Source organism: Rhineura floridana, chromosome 14 (genome assembly GCF_030035675.1).
Source record: "Rhineura floridana isolate rRhiFlo1 chromosome 14, rRhiFlo1.hap2, whole genome shotgun sequence".
Taxonomy (NCBI): Eukaryota; Metazoa; Chordata; class Lepidosauria; order Squamata; family Rhineuridae; genus Rhineura; species Rhineura floridana.
Genome location: NC_084493.1, coordinates 22,454,342 through 22,476,177, shown reverse-complemented (window position 1 = coordinate 22,476,177; position 21,836 = coordinate 22,454,342). Strand labels below are relative to the sequence as shown.

Sequence of the window (21,836 nt, the reverse complement as noted above, 5' to 3'; positions counted from 1 at the left end):
TGGTCCTGGAGATATTGAGGTCCTGAGCCGCATAAGGTTTTATAGGCCAAAACCAGCACTTTGAATTGTTTTGTTGCACCGATGAATGCCTCATCTAGATACAGGGAAAGCAGGAAGAGTTGCTGTTTTGATGTGGGTGCAAATCTTGCTTGTGTACACACAGAAAAGTGTACATGGCTCAAAAATTGCTTCAAGCTCTCCTTTTGTTCTAGAAATTTGCCTGCTGACTCATGGCCGGCGCACAGCAAGTGTGAGAGCCGACACTTACTGCCGTCTGTACTCCCTCTCAGTGGACAACTTTAATGAGGTGCTGGAGGAGTATCCCATGATGAGAAGGGCGTTTGAAACTGTTGCACTGGATAGGCTGGACAGAATTGGTAAGTGGGGTGTATGATTATTTAGACAGAGAGATGTGTCGTCTGCAAGCCCATGCTAGTACAGAAAAAAAAAGCACTGGATGCAGACTTAGGCATCTAGAGAATCTCAGGTTTTATGTTTTAACTGGCAAGTTTCTAGTTCTTTTTAAAAATTAGTTTTATTTATTTAATTTTTCAAGTTTTTATGAACAAAGTGAAGAAGAAAGTTTGAATGCACAAAACAAAACCAGATTGATTTTTCCCATTAACCATACAAAATAAGTATACAGCAGAAGTACATTTCTAGCTCTCAAGACTGCAGAGACAAGACTGTAAAATGTGTAGCTGTTGTTTGGTGAAATCTTTGAAGCCTAGAATGCCATGGTGGCTGGGTCAGGAAGAGAAGCAGGAGTTCAGTGGCATGGCTAGCCAGTATTCTGCATAAAATGCAAATTGACCACATTTGCACTATTTCTACAGATTGCAAGTCAGCTTTTCTTGACACAGGATATGGGTTACCCTGGCATCAAATTCTGATTGTTTTAAAATGCAGGGTACACAGAGTAAGTATGGCAGAGGTGAGCATGTTCACTTCTTGATCTACCCATCTCTACCTCCTTACCCACACATAACATTCAGAGCTTCTTTCTTGGGGACAGGCTGTTGTTTAGTGGTAGATCTAGAAATGTGAACCCCCGCAAACAGCTGGAGAAAATGGGCAAAACCTTGCCCCCCCATTCACTACTTTTCCCCCCAGAAAAATGGGTGGGGGAAAGAAATGGGGGAAAACCAGGCTTTTTCTGTATTTTTCTGTTGTTTTTTCGGGGCCTTCACATCTCTAGGTAAAGCAACTTGCTTGTGTGCTGCTCGTCCAAGTCAGACCTGGCCTAAATGGTAACTAGCCCAACCTACTATAAGGCAGGTGCTCATGTGTGGCTTAGAGTGGGGAAATGTCACGAGGAGCTTAATGCTTTCCCTGCCCATGACCTCGCTGCTCCAAGTTGCCCCCAAGTGGCTACCCCCTTCCAGGGTCCCAAACACGGTTTCTGAGAGCAAACATGCACTTGGACCCCAGGGTAGGAATGGGGGAAGCGCAGCTTGAGGAGCAATTTGCTGCCCTGGGCTCCTGCTGGGAGGAAGGGCGGGATAGAAATCAAATAATAAATAAATAAATAAGGCGCGGAGAAGCAGAAGTCAAGGAAGAGGTTAGCGACACACACGCCCACTGCCACTTCAAACTTCAAACAAGCCTGTCTTTAGCATTGAACACTCTGCAACGCTGATGCCAGCCTTGGGTTTACGCAGAGGAGATTGCAGCTGACCCTTTTAATTTCCACAATGCCCCAAGCGATGCTACATCAGGGACATTGTGGAAAATTCAGTGCTATCACCAGGCAAATCTGAAGCTGGAATACACTGGTGCAGGAGGGCGCTGCCCACCAGGGGACGCTTTGCCATGCGAACCTCTCCAAACTGAAGGCAGCCCTAGGTTCGACTGACCTCTTCCTGATATTGCTCGATGGTGTTGTCATTACACATGTGTTTGGAACATAGGGTTGCACCCCATGTAGCCCTAAGTTAAAGTCACTTGAAGGTATACTACTTCTGTTGGTGAAATGTTTTGCACCAGTGGAACACTGGTGCACAAGGGAATGCATAAGCAGTTTACGGGTAACTGTGCTGCACAATAGACTGCATTCAGTTGCACAGTGAGCTTCTACGAGCGCAACTGTTGCATAAGATTCCTCTCTTGCGCAACATTACAGCTCACCTGGCCACTAGCACAAGAGCCCTTGCGCTAGCGGACAGAGGATACAGACAGCCCGTAGAAAGCTGCCTTATACCAAATCAGGCCATTGGTCCATTTTGACTGTCTGTGGCGCTCCAGGATTTCAGGCAGGGGACACCCCCAGGCCTACCTGGATATGCTAGGGATTGAACCTGGGACTTTTTATGTGCACAGCAAATGCTCTGCCCATGAGCAATGGCCCTTCCCACACATTCCCTGCACAGTTAGACATTCCAGGGAAAGTGCTACCCAGATCTGGCTTTCTTTGGACAAGAGAGCACTAAGGTCTTATAATATCTGCTGTGATACTTCATGTCTGACATTGGACAAAAGGGTGTGTGTGTGTGTAGTGTGTTCTTTCACAAGGGTGGATCAACCCTGATTATGCATTGTATACACAGCCCTGTCTTTGCGAGGCAACACAGGTGAATTTAGAAAGGCACAATAAAAATCATGAAAGAAGTGCTGTTCCATCCCGGGCTGCAGCATCCACAGAGGGTTTGCGTGTTTTGTTTAATTCCGCTTCCACGAGGCTTTCTTGTGCGTCTGCCACTTGAGAACCGCAGGACTGCTGCTGCTCCGAGGCGAGTGCATGCAAGAATAAATGTAAATGTACTGCCTTCAAGTCGATTCCGACTTATGGCGACCCTATGAATAGGGCTTTCATGAGGCTGCGAGGCAGTGACTGGCCCAGGGTCACCCAGTGAGCTTCATGGCTGTGTGGGGATTCGAACCCTGGTCTCCCAGGTCGAAGTCCAACACCTTAACCGCTACACCACACTGGCTGGGCGAATCCAAAAGCGGAGGGGAAGGACTGCAGCTGCCTGACTCCTTAAAGCACAGCCAAAAAGTACAGGGCCAAGATGGAAAGAGAAGATTTGGGGCAGGGGGAGAACCTAGAGATGTTGCTGTTCATCATGGAACAGAATATCAAACATATGGCCAATTGATATTCTATTCCAGAAGCTGTTTTTGTATATATTGGTTATATCTACTTTTGCGCAATCAGCTATGATAGATGTGTCCATTTCTTTTTTTAAAAAAAGGTCTTATAGAGCATCCACATCCTTATCATAGGCAGCCTTGAGTTATTTTGGTTCCCAGTTCCTTGTTTTTCCACAATTGAGGTTGAGGAGATTCCAACATCTAGAAAGGCCACCGGGACCCCACTCCCTCCCATAAAGCCCTTTCCCTATTGCTGCTCCCCAGCAACTGGAATTCCCTTTTGGGAGCTAATGGAATTCCTTAGGAGCACAGGAAGGTGCCTTACATTGACTCAGACCATTGGTCCATCTCACTCACTATTGTCTACATTGACTGGCAGCAGCTGTCCAGGTTTTTCAAGCAGATGCCAGGAATTGAACTCAGGACCACCTACTTGCAAGGCAGATGCTCTGCTACTGAACTATGGCCCCTCCCCATGCCACTCACCTCACAGCAACAGATTTACACAAGTCTCTGAGCTTTACTGGGAAATGGTTGTTTAATATCCTGACCAAAGACTCCCACCCCATCTAAAGAAACCTCAGGTAAGGGAGAAGATTTGGGATCAAGCTACAGCCCTGGATTAACCTGGTCACCCTCCTGTTCTATTGATGGGTTTTTTTATGCTATCATTTTAAAATATTATAGCCCACTGTTTAGACCAGGAATATAACATGGTGTCCTTAGGCAGGCCCTCTCAGAGGTCTCTTTTGAGAGCCCTAGTGACCATCAGCTCATCTGAGAGCAGACATTTATCTCAGTAGTCTTGTGCCATCAGAACTATATTTATTAATATTTAGAAACACTTAATTATTTGATTTGCCAACATCTGTATCAGTTAACAAAAAAAAAGTCTTTTACCAAATCACATCTTCCGTTTGCTTAAACTCAGAGAGTGTGGGTGACATTTTGGTCTGATGTGCATAAGAAGAAGTTGCAACACTTGTTCCTTTTTTTGCCTTGGATACATTTGGGGGCTTCTTTGAGCTCGGGACCCGAGCTAAGTGGCCCCGTTCCCCCTGTTGCCCCCATTGGCTCTGCCTACAGACACACATGTACCCACAGAGGTCTGCCTTGGCATCCACACGGACTCCTTCCCCCACTGCTCTCCTCCCTGAAATTAGGCTTCAAAGAAGCATTCTGCTGCAGCCAATAGAATAGGTTGCAGTGTTTTCATGGTTGTGGTGTAGGTGTGGTACCCACGGCAGCTTCTCTTGTTTGCAATGCGCCCCCAAAGGGTTGGCCATCTCCGGTTTAGGACTCTACAAGTCCTGTCAAGGCAGTTCTTCACTCTCCTCTGCTCCCTTCACAGGAAAGAAGAACTCCATCCTCCTCCATAAAGTCCAGCACGACCTTAACTCGGGGGTCTTCAACTACCAGGAGAACGAGATCATCCAGCAAATCGTGCAACACGACAGAGAGATGGCCCACTGCGCACATAATATCCAAGCCGCTGCCGCTGCCGCATCAACACCCACGCCAGTTATCTGGACGCCACTTATCCAGGCCCCTCTGCAAGCTGCAGCAGCCACCACATCAGTAGCAATAGCTCTTACCCACCACCCTCGCCTCCCAACAACCACTTTCCGCCCTCCTGTCTCTGTTTTGGGCTCTCTGGGGCAAGCACCAAACCAGACTCCAAGGCAGCTACGAAGACTCCATTCCTTGGTGTCTTCAGCTGGACCTTCCATCGTGGGCTCCCCTTCCAGCACACCATCCCAGCAACACACCCCGGGAGCAGAAACCCTTTCATCGCCGTCCTTCCAGATCCAGCAGCTGGCTGGGTTCACAGCCTCGGCTGGCTTAGGCCAGTTCCACCGGGCCTCCACTGGTTCTCCATCAGCCGGCTCCGCACAGCAGCCCTTGGGGAGCCCGTCGTCCGCAGTACTGAGCCCTCTGCAGCAGGGGGCTGTAGAGTCCCTGGAAGGGCCAGCTCAGCAACAGGCTACTGACAACAACCTCACAAGTGGTTTTGGCCCTTTCCAGAAGGCCCCTGCCAGCTCGCCGTCTGCCGCCACTGCCACCTTCCCCCAGCTGTCCTCCAATTTGCCCGGCAGCCCCCTCAGCCACTGGCAAGCCACTTGCAGCAACAAGCCCTTCCAGACGGGCCAGTCCCAGCCACTCTCAGGAACTGGGGCACTGGGAGGGATGAACCACTTTCACTTGTCTCCCTCCTCCAGCTTGAGCCAGCTGGCACAGGCCTCTGGAGGCTCCCTGTTGGCCTTGTGCCAAACCCAGCCAAGTGCATTAGGACCTTCCACTTCGCCTGCAACTGTAGCTCAGTTGCACCACGAACGGTCACCCTTTGCCTCTATGTCTCCATTGAAACAGCCCACCAGTGCCCCTCCTCTGTACCCACCTTCAGGCCTTAGCCCTCCTAGTCAAAGCGCTGCAGCCAGGACTTTCCAGTGCGGCCCTTCCGGGGCAATGGGCTCCCATGGATCTCTGTTGATGCCTCAGACCTCTAGCCCACCTCTACAGGCCCTTCAACGCAGGAGTACACCGCCACCACCGCCGCCACCGGTTCCACCGGGACGGTTAACCCAGGACCTCAAGTTGATTTCTGCTTCTCAGCCATCTCTGCCCCATGAAGTGGCTCAGACTTTAAGCCAAGGCTCTCCCCACTCCTCTAGAGAGTCGCTCTCTAGCTTCTCATCTTTCTCTGGAGGAGGAGGGACCAGACCTCTAGGGAAGCCATATAGCTTTGTACCAGGGCAAGTGACTCTACCACGGCAGATGTCCTCAGGTTCGCTGCCTCAGCCAACCATGTATGAGGCCAGTTGCGCTATTCCCCCATCTCTGACTGCAGCTGAAGGGAGGAAAGGCTCTATAGGGCTCACGGGGGAACGAGAACCCATTCCATCTAAACTGCCCTCCAATTTGTAAGATGCTCTTCGCCCCCCCGTTCCGAGGAGCCATTTTATTTCATTTGAGCTTTTCAGATCCCAATAGACTTTTACACGGTTCCCATTTCCTTCCTTTCTTTTCTTCAAGCTAACTATGATTATAGAAGTTTTTAAAAAATAATAACACCAACAACAAAGATAACCAGGTATTCCTAGAGCTATAGATTTTCAGCCACTTTCTTTTATAGAGTATTTTGCTACATGAAGCAAAAGTTGGGGGGAAAAGGTATGTAATCAATACGTGGTAATAATAATCCAGAGGTGAAATGCACGGCTAATACAAAGGATCAGCCATAGAGTTGAGAAAATTGGCTCCCTGTGGAGAAAGACAGGTCTTGCTTAGGTAGGTGCCAGGAATCCAGGGGCCACGTCTCCATGGATAAGATCTGGAAAGATCCACTGTTGACATGCCATATGTCCAGTTAGACCTGGAAAGATATGCATGTAAAAAAAAAAGGAGGGGGGTGTTGAAATTTGTTGAATGAAACATTGAATGAAACATTTCATGGTTGTCTGACTTTCACAAATCACCAGATTCAAAACAGTTAACACTGAGGTAGAGACTCTCCACCAGAATTTGTGGAGGGGGCTTCTTAACTCTTTCCCCCCTGTTGTTTTTCTGCTGAAAACTCATTATCTCTCTCTCTATATATATATATACACACCTTACATTTAAAAGCACATGAAGTCTCCCCAAAAATCCTGGGAACTGTAGTTTGTTAAGGATGCTGGGAATTGTAGCTCTATGAGGGACAAACGACAGCCATGTGTGTTAAATATGCCTGAAAATGTTTTGTGCCTATGCAACCTTCCCCCCACCCTCCCTCCCTCCCTCTCTCACACACACACCTCCCTGTGTTTAACTCTGTTGGAGGAAAAATACAAGTGCTTGTATCTTTTCCCCAGCACAGCTTTCGCTGGAAGAATGGCATAAGATCGGGAAGACCTAGGTAAGATCTAGCAGTTGTTGGACTACAGTTCCCATCATCCTTTACCTTTGGCCATGCTGGCTGGGCCTCATGGGAGTCCAGCAGCATCTGAGAGGGCCACAGGTTCCTCAGCCCTACCCTCTGCTCATCTTTAACTTCCAATTCCAGCCTCAGGGGCATTGCATTGCTGTTTGTTAAAAAAACACCCTGGAAAACAACCAAAGTTCAGATAGCTCCACCTAGTGGTCAATTCACTTCTAAGAATTTCAGGGGGTTGGGAGGGGGAGGGGAAACTAATTTGGAAATCAGTGCTAGAACATTGTGAAATTTGACATTCAGAGGTCTGCAAAACGTCTGAGGTTGACTTTGTTTCATCTGCATTGTGCTGTATTTTAATGGGAGGGTATCAATAAGGCCTTGTGGCTAATGCATTTGCTGCTTTAAGAAGCCCTGGGTTTTTCTAAGCTCCTTCTGGACAAAAAAATGCTTAAAATGTTTCTTCCCTCGCAACTGCCATTGCATGGTTGGCCAGTGTACCTCTCTGGGTCCATTGCGCCCTGCTGATATTAGAGTGGCAACAGACAACCCTTGGCAGATGGTATAAGATGGCGAGCTTGTTTACCTGCCCATTGAGCAAGGCCAGCAGAGGGTGCAAGGGACCTTCCATTTTTACAGTCCAGTTTTGCTGCAATGTACTGCATTACTGGCAGACTAGGGAGGTGCTACCTGGCCAGCATATCTATGGACGCTGCAATGCTCTTTGACTTGGCAACATGGCCAAAGTCACCCCGCCAAACCTCACCTCGCTCCAACTCTCCCTCTCTCTGCTAACATCTCAGCTGCAATGAGCTGTCTGCTGTCGTGCAGAAGAGAAGCCAAGGGCTGGGGGAATCAGTCAGCAAATGAATCGGACAATCCCACCACCGGATTCTTTCTATCCCATCAGCTGGCATCACAAACTGCCCCCTTCACCCCCCCAAGAGTCTGAGCTCCTCCTCACACCACATACCTAATTTTATTGAGACACACTTAGCAATCACACCAGGCCTGCCATATGTTTCTGCCTCCGTTTTGAAAGGGCCGCAGAAATCGGACTTTACTGTGTACAGTGATATGAGCAATAAAACTGCCGAAGTTCCTCAGCTGCCCGAACAAGGCTAAAAAGGTCCCTGAGCACTCCTTTAGGTAGATTCCAATCAACGGAGGTCAGCATGGCCCAGGAGACAACTCCTTGATGGATAAGCCAAGCTGGTGGGCAGATAACCCACACTGTAGCCTTGTAGCCCAATCCATCCATCTCTCTTTTGTCCTGTTTTCTCCTCCCTCCCTCTTGGCCTTTCTACCTTCCTTCCTTCCAGCATACCTCTGTATGTACCTGGAAGGAGAAAAAAAAGTCATCTCCTGCACCCTGTTTTCCATCAAGTGGTCTTGCTCCCCTTTTCGATCCAGTTTTATTCCAAGAATCTTTCCGCTGCTTCCACTGGATTCAGAGCAAGGGATTGAGCGACAGCCAAGGCCATTTGCTGTAGTGCCAAAACACACTGGAACAATGGTGTTGTCGAATTGTCTTGCTCCCCTGGGCTTTCCTTAGTTTGCTTGATTTTATACCAAACTTTTGTGGTTTCCTCCCCCCCACACACACACACTCTTGACATGTGCCTGTTATCTCTGAATATTGGCCCCCAAAATATAGCCAGCTGCTCCTGCTTTTAAGCGCTTTTGCTGGGTTAGAACTACAGTGTAATTCAAGCTTCGGTCTTCCTTTAAAGATTCTAGGGTACTCTAAGGGGAAAAAATCTTTTCTACTGAAACAGACAAAAATACAGCGATATAGATGCGAGTGTGCACAGATGAGTATATGCTGCACATAGGGATGGGTGAGAAATTCAATTCAGTTCGCTTTTAAAGGTGTGACTATCAAATTCACATACAGTATTCCAAAACAATATGAGAACCATCCTTCAAAATTTGCTTTATCTGAATTTTGCAATGCACTTCTCCAACCAACCAATGTTTACAAAAATGCACGTTAGGGGAAAGCGTGCATAAAAAGAAATATATGAGTGAAAATAACAGTATATTAGGAGAAATTGCTTGCAAAACTGCATGCAAAAATGTTTTTATTAGGAAAGATCCACACTAAAAAGCTGAAGAATTTTCATGAGGATTAAAAAAAAAAACCAGACTGCTGCTGAAATGTGAACTGAATTTAAGGTTGGAAAAATGAGAAACAGAAAACTAAAACTATCCCTAGCTGCAAGCATATATGCATCCATATACATACAAACGTACACATGCATATATACTAGTTTTAAAATATATGCTACTATTGACCTTCCTTGAAGGGGCCATAGGCAGCTACAGTTAACTGTTGCAATTAAGTCCTGGTTGAAAGCAATGGAGCATATTCAACACGGCAAAACCATGGAGCGTGGCAGGTAGAAGTGTTGAGAGTAGGACTGGGGAGCTCTGGGTTCCAATCCTCACTTAGCCACTGGCTAACTCTAGGCCAGTCAATCTCTTGGTCTAACCTACCTCACAGGGTTGTTGTGAGGACCAAAGGAGGGAGGCATATATGCCACTCTGAGCCCCTAGGAGAAAGCGAGGATGAGGGATAAAAATGTAACAATAAAATTGGTCCCATTGGTTTAAGTTCTGACGCATCTTAGGTGGAGTCTGTTTGTGTGTCTGTGTATATAATTGCACACAGACACACACCCCTTTGCAAAATGTGTATGCAACGGTAGCCAGTATGGTGCCCTGCAGATGCTGTTGGACTACAACTCTCATCAGCCCCAGCCAGCATGGCTAAGGGTCAGGGGTGATGGGAGCTGGAGACCAACAACATCTGGAGGACACCATTGTGGGTACCCCAGTGCAGAGGATTATAGAGCCCCATCTCAAGCCACCCAAGGAGAAAATGAAAGCACCTGTGATCAAGAATGAGAGAGCAGCTCTTCAGATTTTTTCTCCTCCTCATTCCCCCATTAACCAAGTATTTGGACCGAACAAAGCAGTGTCTCTCAAAGAGATGAATGAAGGCAACTAGTTTTTGGATGGCCTGTGCAATGAAGCAATATGTGCCATGCAATGACATGCCTTTGAGCCCATCCTGGAGACTTGGGTGGCCACATATGCATTTGGGAGCAAACGTGCTGACACACATGACTACACCCCAACACCCCCCCCAAGTTCCTCCTTTCTCCAGGTACCTATTTTCCCAACTGCCTCCCCTGAAATTGAGAAAAGATTGCCTATTGTGTTTCAATGTTTTGGCTTGGTTTGACCGCAGATGATGCTCGGGGTTCCAAGTTGTTCTGCAACAGGTGCCAAACTACTAACTGCAGCTGAAGGCCCCATTAGGCTTGACCCAGTAGCCAAACGTTCAGCGTTTTTTTTGGGGGGGGGGCTATAGGGTTGGGGTTTGAAATATAAAAACAGATATAATAAAACAAAATCTTAGTAAAATAAGGCATCTTTTGTTTTTGTATCTGCTTTCTTTCAGTCTCTGCAGAAAATAACAAGCTGCAGTGGAGGCTGCTACTTTAGGGCAAGTGGGGTGCTGCCTGCACAACCTCAGTCTGCCCTCAGCCAGTCCCCACCTGCCTGCCTTCTTACATCTAATCGGGGGGGGAGCATTGCCTGTCAGTTTCCTCCTCTTCAGGCTCAGTGCTATCTTTGTGGAACTCAGCAGGGAGGAGGATGGAGACAAAAAGTCTAGAATTTGCCAGCTCTGCCTCTCATTGGCTCTGGGTTCACCTGCTGTTGGTCTCCCTGCTTTCCACCCTACCAATCCCAATGGGCATCCGCCACCGCTGATCAAGACATGTGATAAGATACAGTGGCATTTTGGCTCTGCCCAGTTTGAGTTCTGGGCTTCATTTCTTCATACGCTGTTTGGGAGGCTGGAGATTAGATAGATAATCATTTATTTATTTAATTTATATCCCATCCTTCCTCCCAGTAGGAGCCCAGGATGGCATTCCCCCCAAATTTTTTTGGGGGGGACCCTATCAGCATTATCCTGTCCATAGAAAAGACTTTTGCTGTGTAGTGCCAAGGGTCACATCCGCACCATACATTGAAAGCACTCTTTTACCACTTTAACAGTCATGGCTTTCCCCAATGAATCCTGTAGGTTGCAAAGGGTTGAAACTGTAGGTTGCAAAGGGTGGTGTGGATATGACCAAAATGTCTCAAGATAAAGAAACAGGTAGAAATGATGAACGGGAGCCATTTTGCTACCTTGAAAAATGAGTACTCTCACCAGTGGGTAATGCTGCCATTTAGGGGATGTCTATACCACAGTTTTAAACTGGGCGACCATATCTCCCCTTCAAGAAACACTGGTAGTAGGTAGTTCAAGAAAGGTGCTAGGATACTGCCAAAAGATGGGGTGGTTTCAAATGGGTACTCAGACAAATTTATGGAGATTAAACCTATTGGCTATTTAGTCATTATGGCTATTAATCATGGTGCCTATATATGCAATCCCCATGTTCAGAGGCAGCCTGTAACTTACCTGCTAGTTAGTGCATATAAAACTACCCTATCAGTAGGGATGGGGAAGGATTCAATTCACTATGAATTTAAAGATGAATCTTACCAAATTTGCAATGTCTGAAACAATATGGGAACTAAAACACAGCCATCCTTCGAAATTCACACTTACCCATATTTTCCAATGCAGTCCTCCAACCAATGTTTCAAAAATGCATATATTTTGGGGAAATCTGCAAACAAATAAATATATTGGTGAAAATAACATATAAAAATGTGTTATATTAGGGAACAGTACTTGCAAAAAAGTGTACATTAATCAAAACTGCATGCAAAAATGCAGTTTTGAAGAAATAATTACGAGCAATTTGCATTTGAGCACTGATGAATTTTCATGAGAATTTTTTAAAAAGCGCAAACTGCTGCAGAAATGTGGAGAACTGAATTTAAGATTAGAAAAATGAGAAACTGAGAGAACCAAAACTGACAGATCTTTTCTTACTTATAGGTAAAAAACTTTTCTACATTAGCCAGCAACCGTCTAATTTTGAAGTCATCTAAAAAATTCTGAAATGAGTAGATAATTCAATCCCAAGTGAATTGTACAAAGCAGGGATGGGGAAACCTTTTCAGCCCAAGGGCCACATTCTCATCTTGGCAACCTTCCAGGGGCCAGTAGTGAGCAGGGTCAGAGGCAAAAGTGGGCAGAGCATTGAATTTAGCTTTACCTTTGTATGGTAGTCTAGCTCCTATGGACACTCACACATCCCTCTCTCTCCTCCATCCGGGCAAAGCAGAGGCATTATCAGAGCCTAAGGACTCATTCCAGCCGGGCAAAAATATTTGAAGAGGATGCAAGTGAGGAAGTTGTATGGCCTGGGGAGGGTCCTGGGGGCCAGACAGAGAGGCCTAGAGGGCCACATTTGGTCCCCAGACCTGGGGTTCCCCACCCCGGTATCAAAGGCAATACAAGCTATAATGCACAACATGTGTGACATGACATGACCCACAACCACAGTCTGTTTGCCTGTTCAAGAATTTACCCATCATATATTCTGTGGGCAGTTTGAAATCTAACCTGGGTAAATGCCTGTCTAATGTGTGTGTGTGTATATATTCCTGCAGATAAACAGCACTTTTATGGTCAGATTTCATTTTAATGTACCAAACGGAGGATTCTTCATATATTCAAAGTCCATTTTTACACTTTCATCAATAATTACATCACGGACCTTATAATCAGAAATATCCTGAGATCACATTACAGGGAAAATTAATGAAGATGTTAATCGGTAAGAACATTATGCCCAGCCATCTCTATTCTAAACATTTTGCTAAATGTTAGTTTGGCATTAAGAGAGTTTCTCCTCAGTAAAGAACCATGGATTTATGAAGGCATGGACTGATGTCCTGCTTGTGGGGCTTCCCAGAGGCATCTCATGCCCACTGTTGGAAACAGAATGCTGGGCTAGGCAGAATTTTGGGCCATCTCATTTTGTTCTTAACTCTGAGAGATCTTTTTTGCAATGCCCTTGCAAAGCTGCGAATGCCAGAGCTCATTTGGTAAGCCCGTGAGCCTGAAACATCAGTCATGATGCAGACCAGATTTCCCTGCCTCTAATGCTTCTGTCCCATGGGTTTGCTGTGCCGAAGGTTCTGCTCTACCTTCCTTCCAACTGAACACAGAGAACATCAAAAAGTTATTCCACAACTGGTGCATGTGACATTTGTCATGGTTTCTCTCCTTCCTCCCTCTCTCAAAAAAATCTTACCAAAATACATACTGTAAGCAATCAGTAATGAAACACAAGAAGAACAAGCAGAGAATTGGGTGAGCACACCAATATTCCTTTTTGCATTGTGTTTCACCAGTGTGCATGAGCATGCATGCACATCGCTGGGGGGGGGGAGATAAGAAGGAATGGAAGAAAGGAAATGTGGCTAGGGATGGGGGAGAAATTTTATTTAATTTGCATTTAAAGGTGAAACTACCTAATTTGCACTTCCAAAACAATAGAACACAGCTCTTTCACAATCCACACTTCTCTGAATTTATCAGTTCTCCACCCAGAAAAATGCACATACTAGGGTAATGTATGCATTAAAATTCATATATTAGAGAAATGCATTATATTAGAGAAACTATGCATACCAGTTAGGCAAAATTGCATACCCAAATATGTATACCATGAGAAATTTGCATTAAAATGCTGATAAATTATCATGAGGCTCTTTAGAAAGAATAACTCACAAACTGATGTGGAAATGCAAAGAACTGAATCTCAGCCTGAAGGCTGCTCATGCCTGCCCAAGAGGCTTATTAAAGCTATGAGATGATCCAACTGCCTCGGGGCATTTTGGAAGTGAATGAGAGAAGAGAGAAATCACACATTGCTGTAATATCATAGATACCTAATTTATAAACATAACACAGCATTTTCCTGCTTCTTAAATTTGTAATCACCACCTTTTTTAGGTCAGGAGAGGCTATACCCCCAGGAAGGAATCCTGATTGTTTCTTTTTCAGTAACAGTGCTGTTATGCTAACTTAAGACTGCCTCCATTCACAGCTTACTGGAGAAAACATACCAGTCATTCAACAACAACGAGTCTTGTGGCACTTGCTTAAAGACTGACAGATTTTCTATGGCATAAGCTTTCATGGGCTGGAATCCAATTAATCAGATAGTATTTAAGGTGGCACAAGACCACACTATTTTTATTGCAACAGATTGACAAAAGTTATCTCCCCACCTTATTAAATGAAAAGGTAGTTGGGTCCTCAGTTGGAAAAGGCATGTATCTAGTGCACGATATATACCCATTAAAGCTGTATGAAAGTGCTACAAGAGAAGCTCAAAGCATAATCTTCAACATCAGTGAAAGAAAAACACCTCCTCATAGAGTTGAGCACCAACAGCTTCATAGCTGGACTCTGAAAAAGGAGATACAAGCAGGAAGTATGAAATGCAAAAATGAACAATGACCAAAGTTCTTTAAATGGATGACTTTTACATCCATATGAGACACCAATTAAATGAATTAATGCTTTATGGAGAAGTGCAGGTCTTTACACAATATTTGGATCAGGGTTATTTCACTCTGATTCAAGCTGAGGATTTGAAGTTAAAGATGCGGAATTGTGTCCTGAACATGGGTACCAAATTTTATTCTAGTAGCTCGGCAGTTCAAGGGAGTATAGTATACCATGATACAAACAATGCCAGATAAGCTACTTAAACCAAAGGCTCTGCCAACTAGTGGAGACTCATGCAATTTGCAGACGTGGTATGCATGTGTGCTACACACACGTGTGTGTGCGCGCATGCAGTCCTCTTTGTGCCCATCCCATGGGAAAATAGGAAACTACCTTACACCAAGACAGATCATTGGTCAATCTACCTCTGTATTGCCTACCCTGACTGGCAGCAGCTCTCCAGACATTCAGATAAGGGACTCTCTCCCAGCCCTATCTGGAGATGCCAGGGTTAAAAACTGGGACCTTCTGCATGTAAATCCCATGCTCTGCCACTGAGCTACAGTTCATATGATTATTCATCTTATCCTGTTTCTAACCAACCTTACTCACAAAATTCACACACAGTACTCATATATGTGCACTACTCACACACATGCTTCTCTCTCTCTCCCCCACACACCATTTATCAACACTGTGAAAACTACCTACACTGTATCCTTTCCCACTAACCTACAGAGCTCCATCTAATCTTGAGCCTCCTGTGTTAACCCTAACTGTTCACCAATATTCCATAAGACATCAGGAACTGAGGCAGAGCTTTTACATCTTAAAAGGTATGAAAGGTTCAAAGCCTTCACCCCTGACTTAACTCAGGGTTTTGTTTTTGAAATTCTCTTCCCAAATGTATCCAATTTTGCATGCAGACTGGCTATATTTCTTCAGATCTATGTGAACAGTGCTTTATTTTGACATTTCACTTCTCTTTCCATGACAGTGATCAAGTGCCTGATAATACCATCCAAATAGGACTGGGGGGGAAATTTGATTCAGTTTTCACTGAAAGCTAAATCTATGAAACTTGCACTTTCTGAAACAACAGGAGAACCAAAACACAATCATCCTTCAAACGTTTGAACTTTGCAATGCAGTTCTCCAGTCAAACCATGTTTACAAAAATGCATATATTAGGGAAAAGTGGGAATAAAAAAGAATATATTTGTGAAAATCACATACAAAAATGCCATTATCTCAGGAGAAATTGTTTGTAAATATGTGTACATTAGTCAAAACTGCATACAAAAATGTCTTTTTTAAGGAAAAATCCACACTAAAATGCTGAAGAATTGTCATGAGGGTTTTATTTTACTGCAGAATGCTGCAGAAATGTGGAGAACTGCCTTTTAGATTGGAAAAGTGAGAAACTGAGAGAGCCAAAACTGACAGATCCTTCCATCCCTATATCAAAAGCTAGTGTTGATGAAGCAAACAGACTGAAAAGGAAGTGGACCTACCATACTTTGTAATGCTGAGATGATAGAGAAGGATTACCCACACATGGACCAGCACAAGATTTCCATTCAGCATCCATGTATTTCACTTACAGGAGAAGGGAATCAATGGTTTTCATGGAGAATGCTATCAGTGGCTACTAGGCATGATGGCTATGCTCTGCCTCCATAATCAGAGGCAGTATGCTTCCAGGAGTGTAGTTGTCCATGGCTGCAGGGGGTCATAGACCTGATACTTTTTTGGGAGCATGGTCCATATGTATCAGCCAAAAGGGAGTGTGTTACCCACTGAGATTGAAGCCAATCAGAAAGGAGATGAGTCAGCCACTGAGAAGACTCTTCTCAGGAGCTAACACACAGGCTCTCTTTTCATGCTGATTGGCTCTTAGGGACGTCTGTTGTAGTGGAGTGTGGACTCACAAGATAAGGAGAGCAAGGGAGATTGTTTTTTTTAAAAAGTGGATTTGAAGACAACATAGCACTTTAATGCATTTTAACTGTGCAAACCTAAATATCCAGTATGCGCTTGAATTTCTCTTGCAAAATATTGACAGTCTAGTGGACACATTCCCACAAATATGCACAAATATTCGAGGAGGGTGCTGCTGGGGAAAAGCGTATGGCCTGCAGGGAGTCCCGCAAGCCAGACAGAGAAGCTTGGAGGGCTGCATTTGGCTTCGGGCCTGAAGTTGCTCACACCTGGCATAAAGGCAAGGGGCTATATTACAATAAATGAAATCTTAAGAACACATTAATGAGTGGGTGATGTCAATAATGGATGTCTCTGGCACACGCTCACACACAAAGCAAGCAGGGGCATCTCCCGCTGCCTCCCCCCCCCCGCCCCCAGCACTGATGCTGCTTTGGAAGATCCCGGAATGCAACCACCGCCTTGTGGAGTCCCTCGTGCTCTCCAGCTCCATGGAAACAGCAGACAGGCAGAACACGGTGGTGAAGTGGAGAGGAGGGGGCTGCTGCAGCCACTGCTGCACTCTGGGAAACCCCCGAGCAGGGAGGTGCCCCTTCCTTCACCCTACTTCTCTGTTGCATCCTTTATGGGTGGAAGAATGGAAGAGGAAAGAGATGCATTAGAAACGTCCAGGCTCACCGGGGTTCCTCTTGAATCTGTAGGAACAAGGTCAACCATACTTTTCTCCCTCCCACACCCTTGGCAAGCCCATGCTTTGTAAGCAAAAAGTCCTAGGTACACAGCCAGTCAGGGCTGGGAAAGGCTCTTTTTAGAAACCCTGGGAAGCTACTAGCAGATCAGTTCTAGCTAGATGGATTGAAGGTCTGCTTCCCTATAAGGCAGCTTCCTATGTTTGACACTGTAGTGGTGGTTGCTATTATTGCTGAGGCAAGGGAGGAAAAGGCCATTAGCAGACCCTGTGTCTGTGATTAGGAACATAGGAATCTTCTGTGATCCATCCATTCAGCTTTGTACTTTCTATGACGACTGCCAGCTGCATCTCCAGGGGATCAGGCAGAGGCTCTCTCCCAGCTCTACCTGGAGATGCTGAGGATTGAACCTCGGACCTTTTGCATGCAAGGCAGATCCTTTGCCATTGGGCTATGAGTTGTCCCTTCCCTTTTGGTTTGTATACATAAATGTGGACCTAGAAATCACGCACAAAAGAGTACTGTACAACACCATCCATGTGCGTGACACTGTGCGAAGAGTGAGGGCAGAGGACAGGTCCCTGTCCCAGATAGTGTTACAATCTAAGTAAAGAAACAAGGCAAGGAAAAAGAAGCAGGAGCAGAAAGGGGGTCAGTATGAGATTAATGCAAAGATATGCATTTTGGCTTGGTTGCAGAGTGGTAATGCTTCACAGGGGAGAAGAAAAAAACCCACCCTCTCCAATGCAATTCAGCAAGGCAGGAAGTCATCTACTATCAGCAGAAATATTTTGCTGCCTTGCCTGCCTTCCATCGCCTCCTACTTGCCACTTTGATAATCCAATTATGGTAGGGATGGGTGAGAAATTTGATTGTTTGCATTTCAAGCTGAATTTATCAAATTTGCACTTTCCAAGAACCGAAACACAGCTGTCCTTCGAAATTTGCACCTATCCAAATTTTGCAATGCAGTTCTCCAACCAAGCAATGTTTACAAAGATGTGTATATTAGGAGAAATTGTGCACAAAATGAATAGATTGGTGAAACTAACATACAAAAATGCATTATATTCAGATAAATTGCTTGCAAAAAAAGTGTACATTAGTCAAAATGCATACAAAAAAGTGTTTAGGAGAAATTCGCACTAAAATGTTGAAGAATTTTAATGACCATTTTTTTAAAAAATTGCACATTGTTGCAGAAATGTGGAGAACTAAATTTAAGATGAGAAAAATCGAAATGGAGAGAACTGAAATTGACAGATCGTTCCATCCTGAAATTAAGGGCAGACTGACCTGGCAAATGATTTCTTGTGCACTTTCCCATTACAATCACAAGAGGGTGCTGCCTTTCCAAGCACAGGCTCCCCAGAAGGCAATTTCCCGACTGGGAGTCCAGGTGAATGCTTTCTGCTGTGCTCTCAAGCGTCTTTACAACAACGCTGTCTTGAACTGGCTGGGATGTGTCTAAGCTACAAGGTGGACCAGAGATTCCACCTCCCTCTCCCTCCCCCACCCTCCAGCCACTTTCTGACATCAATGGCTATTATCCTTAATAGTGATTGAGATGATTTTCTGCTAAGTACAAGGAAAATGGATTCCCAAGATGACTTAAAAATACCAGTTGCCGTGACAACGCAGCTGTGGATGATAAGGAGACCTCATTTGTGGCTTAATGGCTGGGAGAGAAGAGCTAATTAAACATCAGCCCGACAGGAAAATTAGCAGGTGAGAGGAGGCCTTCTCCGACCTGTCTGTCTATCCTACTGAGGTGAGCGTTGTGGTCCCATCGTCCTCCTGCCTTCTTTCCCTCCACTTTGGGGCAGTGGACCGGGACCAGCGCATGGCTGTCAGCTATAGGAATTCTGCAGCGGCCAAAGAGGCAGCAGCATGCTAGGCAATGACATTTTTGATAGAAAGAAACCCTGCAATATAAAAACAAAACCGAAACCTAGCACGTTGCCCACAAAGGTTCAAGCCTAAGGGCAGAGAATCCTGAGGGCTGCGCCCCCTTAAGGGCATAGGAAGCAGCCCCATCCCAAGCCAGACCGCTGATCCATCTAGCTCAATATTGTCTACACTGACTGGCAGCAGTTCTCTAGGATTTCAGGCAGGCCGCTGCCAGCCCTACCTGGAGATGCTGAAGACTGAACCTGGGGCCTTCTGTGCGCCAAGCAGATGGCTCTAACGCTGAGCTTCAAGTTAGTTTTCAAGTGTTAAAATAATTTGTCCTGTAATTTTAGGCATTTCTTATAGCACTCCATTCCAGAAAATCATGGAAAAACATGTATAGGTCACTTAGAAACATTGGAAGCTGTGGCAGACCACTGGTCCATATAAGCTCGGTATTGGCTACACTGGTTGGTAGCAGCTCTGCAGGGCTTCAGAAGGCTGAATCCCCATCCTACTTGGAGATGCCAGGGACTGAACCAGAGACCTTCTGTGTGCAAAGCAGATGCTCTTCCACTCAGCCACTGCCCTTCCCCTTGTGGCTAACCTTCCACCGACAGTATACTAGGGGTGAGGGGGGACACTCACACAAACATATACATGCACACATATACACATGCAAATCACACAGCACACAGCATTTCCTCCATCCTTGCTGCTCAGAAAACAGTGGAAAGGGGGGCTGCTCCTTTAGTTTGCTGCTTCAAACATTTGGCCCAGCTTTCCACAACCTGGTACGCTCTGAATGTTGTTAGACTCCAACTCCCATTGTCCGTGACCATTGGCCATGCTGGCTGGGGCTGATGGGAGTTGTAGTCCAATATCATGTGGGGGAGACCAGGTTGGGGAAGGCTGATTTTAGCCCATCCCACACACCTTCTGAACCAGCAGGTGCGAGATAGCGAAGAGGACAACTGTCCCAGGGCACCACAGCAGCACAGAGTGATTTACTGTCTGCTGACACCACAGACTACCAAGGATGATAGTCAGTGGAAACAAATGTGATCCATGGGCTAAAAATGCAGTTCTAAATCCCTCACTGTCTCATCTCACACCAATAAAAAAGACCCCAGTGGGTGGCTCCACTTTGCTGGCCTCGAGTCACTGGTCAAACCCTATTCCAGGTGTGGGGATTTTATTTTTTTTTAAGCCACAGGATGTCAAGAGCTCCGTGGAGCGGTCCTGGAGTGATGAAGACGACGACAACGAAGCAGCTAGAGAATGGGACCAGGGAGAAGGTCCTAAGCAACTTGCAGTCAGGAAGTTCTGAGACAGGAGGCTTCAGCACTTGCAAGTGACAGCTCCTCCCCCTTAGCTCCAGTTACAACAGAGATAACACTGGCTGATCAGGAACCAGGGCCTTCTCCTCTCCTTCACCCCCTCTTCTCCCAAGTTGCCGCCGCCGCACACTCCTCCTTTAGAGGAGGAGGACCTCAATGAGGTGCCACCGCCCCCATCGCCACAGACCCCTAGACAACAATGCCGGCAGGCTCAGTTAGCCCCCACTTTCCCACCTAGGAGCAGCACTCACATGGGCATGTATTCCTATTCTGTGACACCTTCCTCATGTACCTAGAAAGGGCTCATATTTAAGGGTCGTGGGGTGGCGTGTCTAATTGCTGCAACAACATCTTAGCTTTCAGTAGTCATGCCAAATTATGCTGTGTAGTGATGCAGAATCTTGTGTGACCTGTAAGCTGATCCATGATTTTTCCTGGAGAAAAGTAAACCAGCGACTCTCAGTCTGATTCCAACAGGCTTGGCCAGAACAGAGGCACATTCCCTCATGGGGACCACATGCCAGTGATAGGCATAGCCAGAGGCAAAACTGGGTGAAACAATTAATGTGAATCTTAGCTTTGTTGAGTCAGCTACGTTCCAGCCATGACACTCTTAGCTTCACACCCTGTCCTTCACACATCTCTTTCCAACCTCCATCCAGGCAAGCAAGAAGCCATGATCACTGTTCCAAGGACCCAATTCCAGTCAGGCTAAAGAACTCATGGAAGGAGCAGAGTAGGGCAATAAGGGCATGGCCTGAGGAGAGAACCGAGGGTCAGATAGAGGGGTCTCAAGGGCCACATTCGTGCCCTGGGCCTGAGATTCTCCACCCCTGCCCTAGTCCCTGTTCAGCTGTGGGACCAGCTCAAAGCAAGCACAGCTTGCAAGGGGCTGGATGAACATAAATGCTTAGAGGTAGCCTCAGTGGTGGCTGGTCCACTAAGGGAAGTGAACCTTGGCCTGCCATCAGCCAGCTCCCACCTGTGTACCTTCTTACTTACAAACAGTCCAGATGGAGACTTCCGGGAAGGGTTGCTTTGCCTGTGCTGCCTCTGAGCCGAGCTCTTGTCTCAGAAGAAGCTTTTTCAGCTTTAAAATCAGTCAGAACGTCTTTTTTGACTGGTAAAGATTTTCTCCCGGTCAGGGAGAAATGTGAGATTAACCACAAAGCCTGTTTTTGTGGGGAGGACTGGATTTCATTTATTTATGAGAAAAGGTTCAAACTGCAATGTCGGACGGACTTTCATCAAGCTCTAGCTGATTATAGCGACATGTTTATCTTTTCTTCAAAGAAAAAACGGATTTTAACAGGCAAACAAGCATCCTTTCTATTTTCTTTTTTCACTTGGTTTAAATTGGTGCAGTTAAAAAAGAGATTTGTCAATGAATCAGCTGTGAAGAATTCCTAGGTGAGTTATGGCTTTTCTCATTCACTTACGAAATTAAGGAGGAAAGAAATCGAAAAAGCTTATCTTTGCTTTTATCGCAAAAAGCTGTCCTGGAGGTGCATTCTAAAGATACCAACGGAAGAGGG

The 21,836-nt window shown here is 45.8% G+C and overlaps 1 protein-coding gene across 1 annotated transcript in view; it reads left to right on the top strand.

Annotated features, from left to right (window-relative positions):
- Nucleotides 1-6,534, top strand: part of HCN4 (hyperpolarization activated cyclic nucleotide gated potassium channel 4) — a 157,088-nt gene extending 150,554 nt beyond the window's left edge. The window contains exons 7-8 of the mRNA XM_061595464.1: nucleotides 213-377; nucleotides 4,442-6,534. Of these exons, the coding sequence (XP_061451448.1) occupies nucleotides 213-377; nucleotides 4,442-6,015 (1,739 nt within the window). The 3' untranslated portion in view covers nucleotides 6,016-6,534. The remainder of the gene's footprint in view (nucleotides 1-212; nucleotides 378-4,441) is intronic.
- The last annotated feature ends 15,302 nt before the right edge of the window (nucleotides 6,535-21,836 follow it).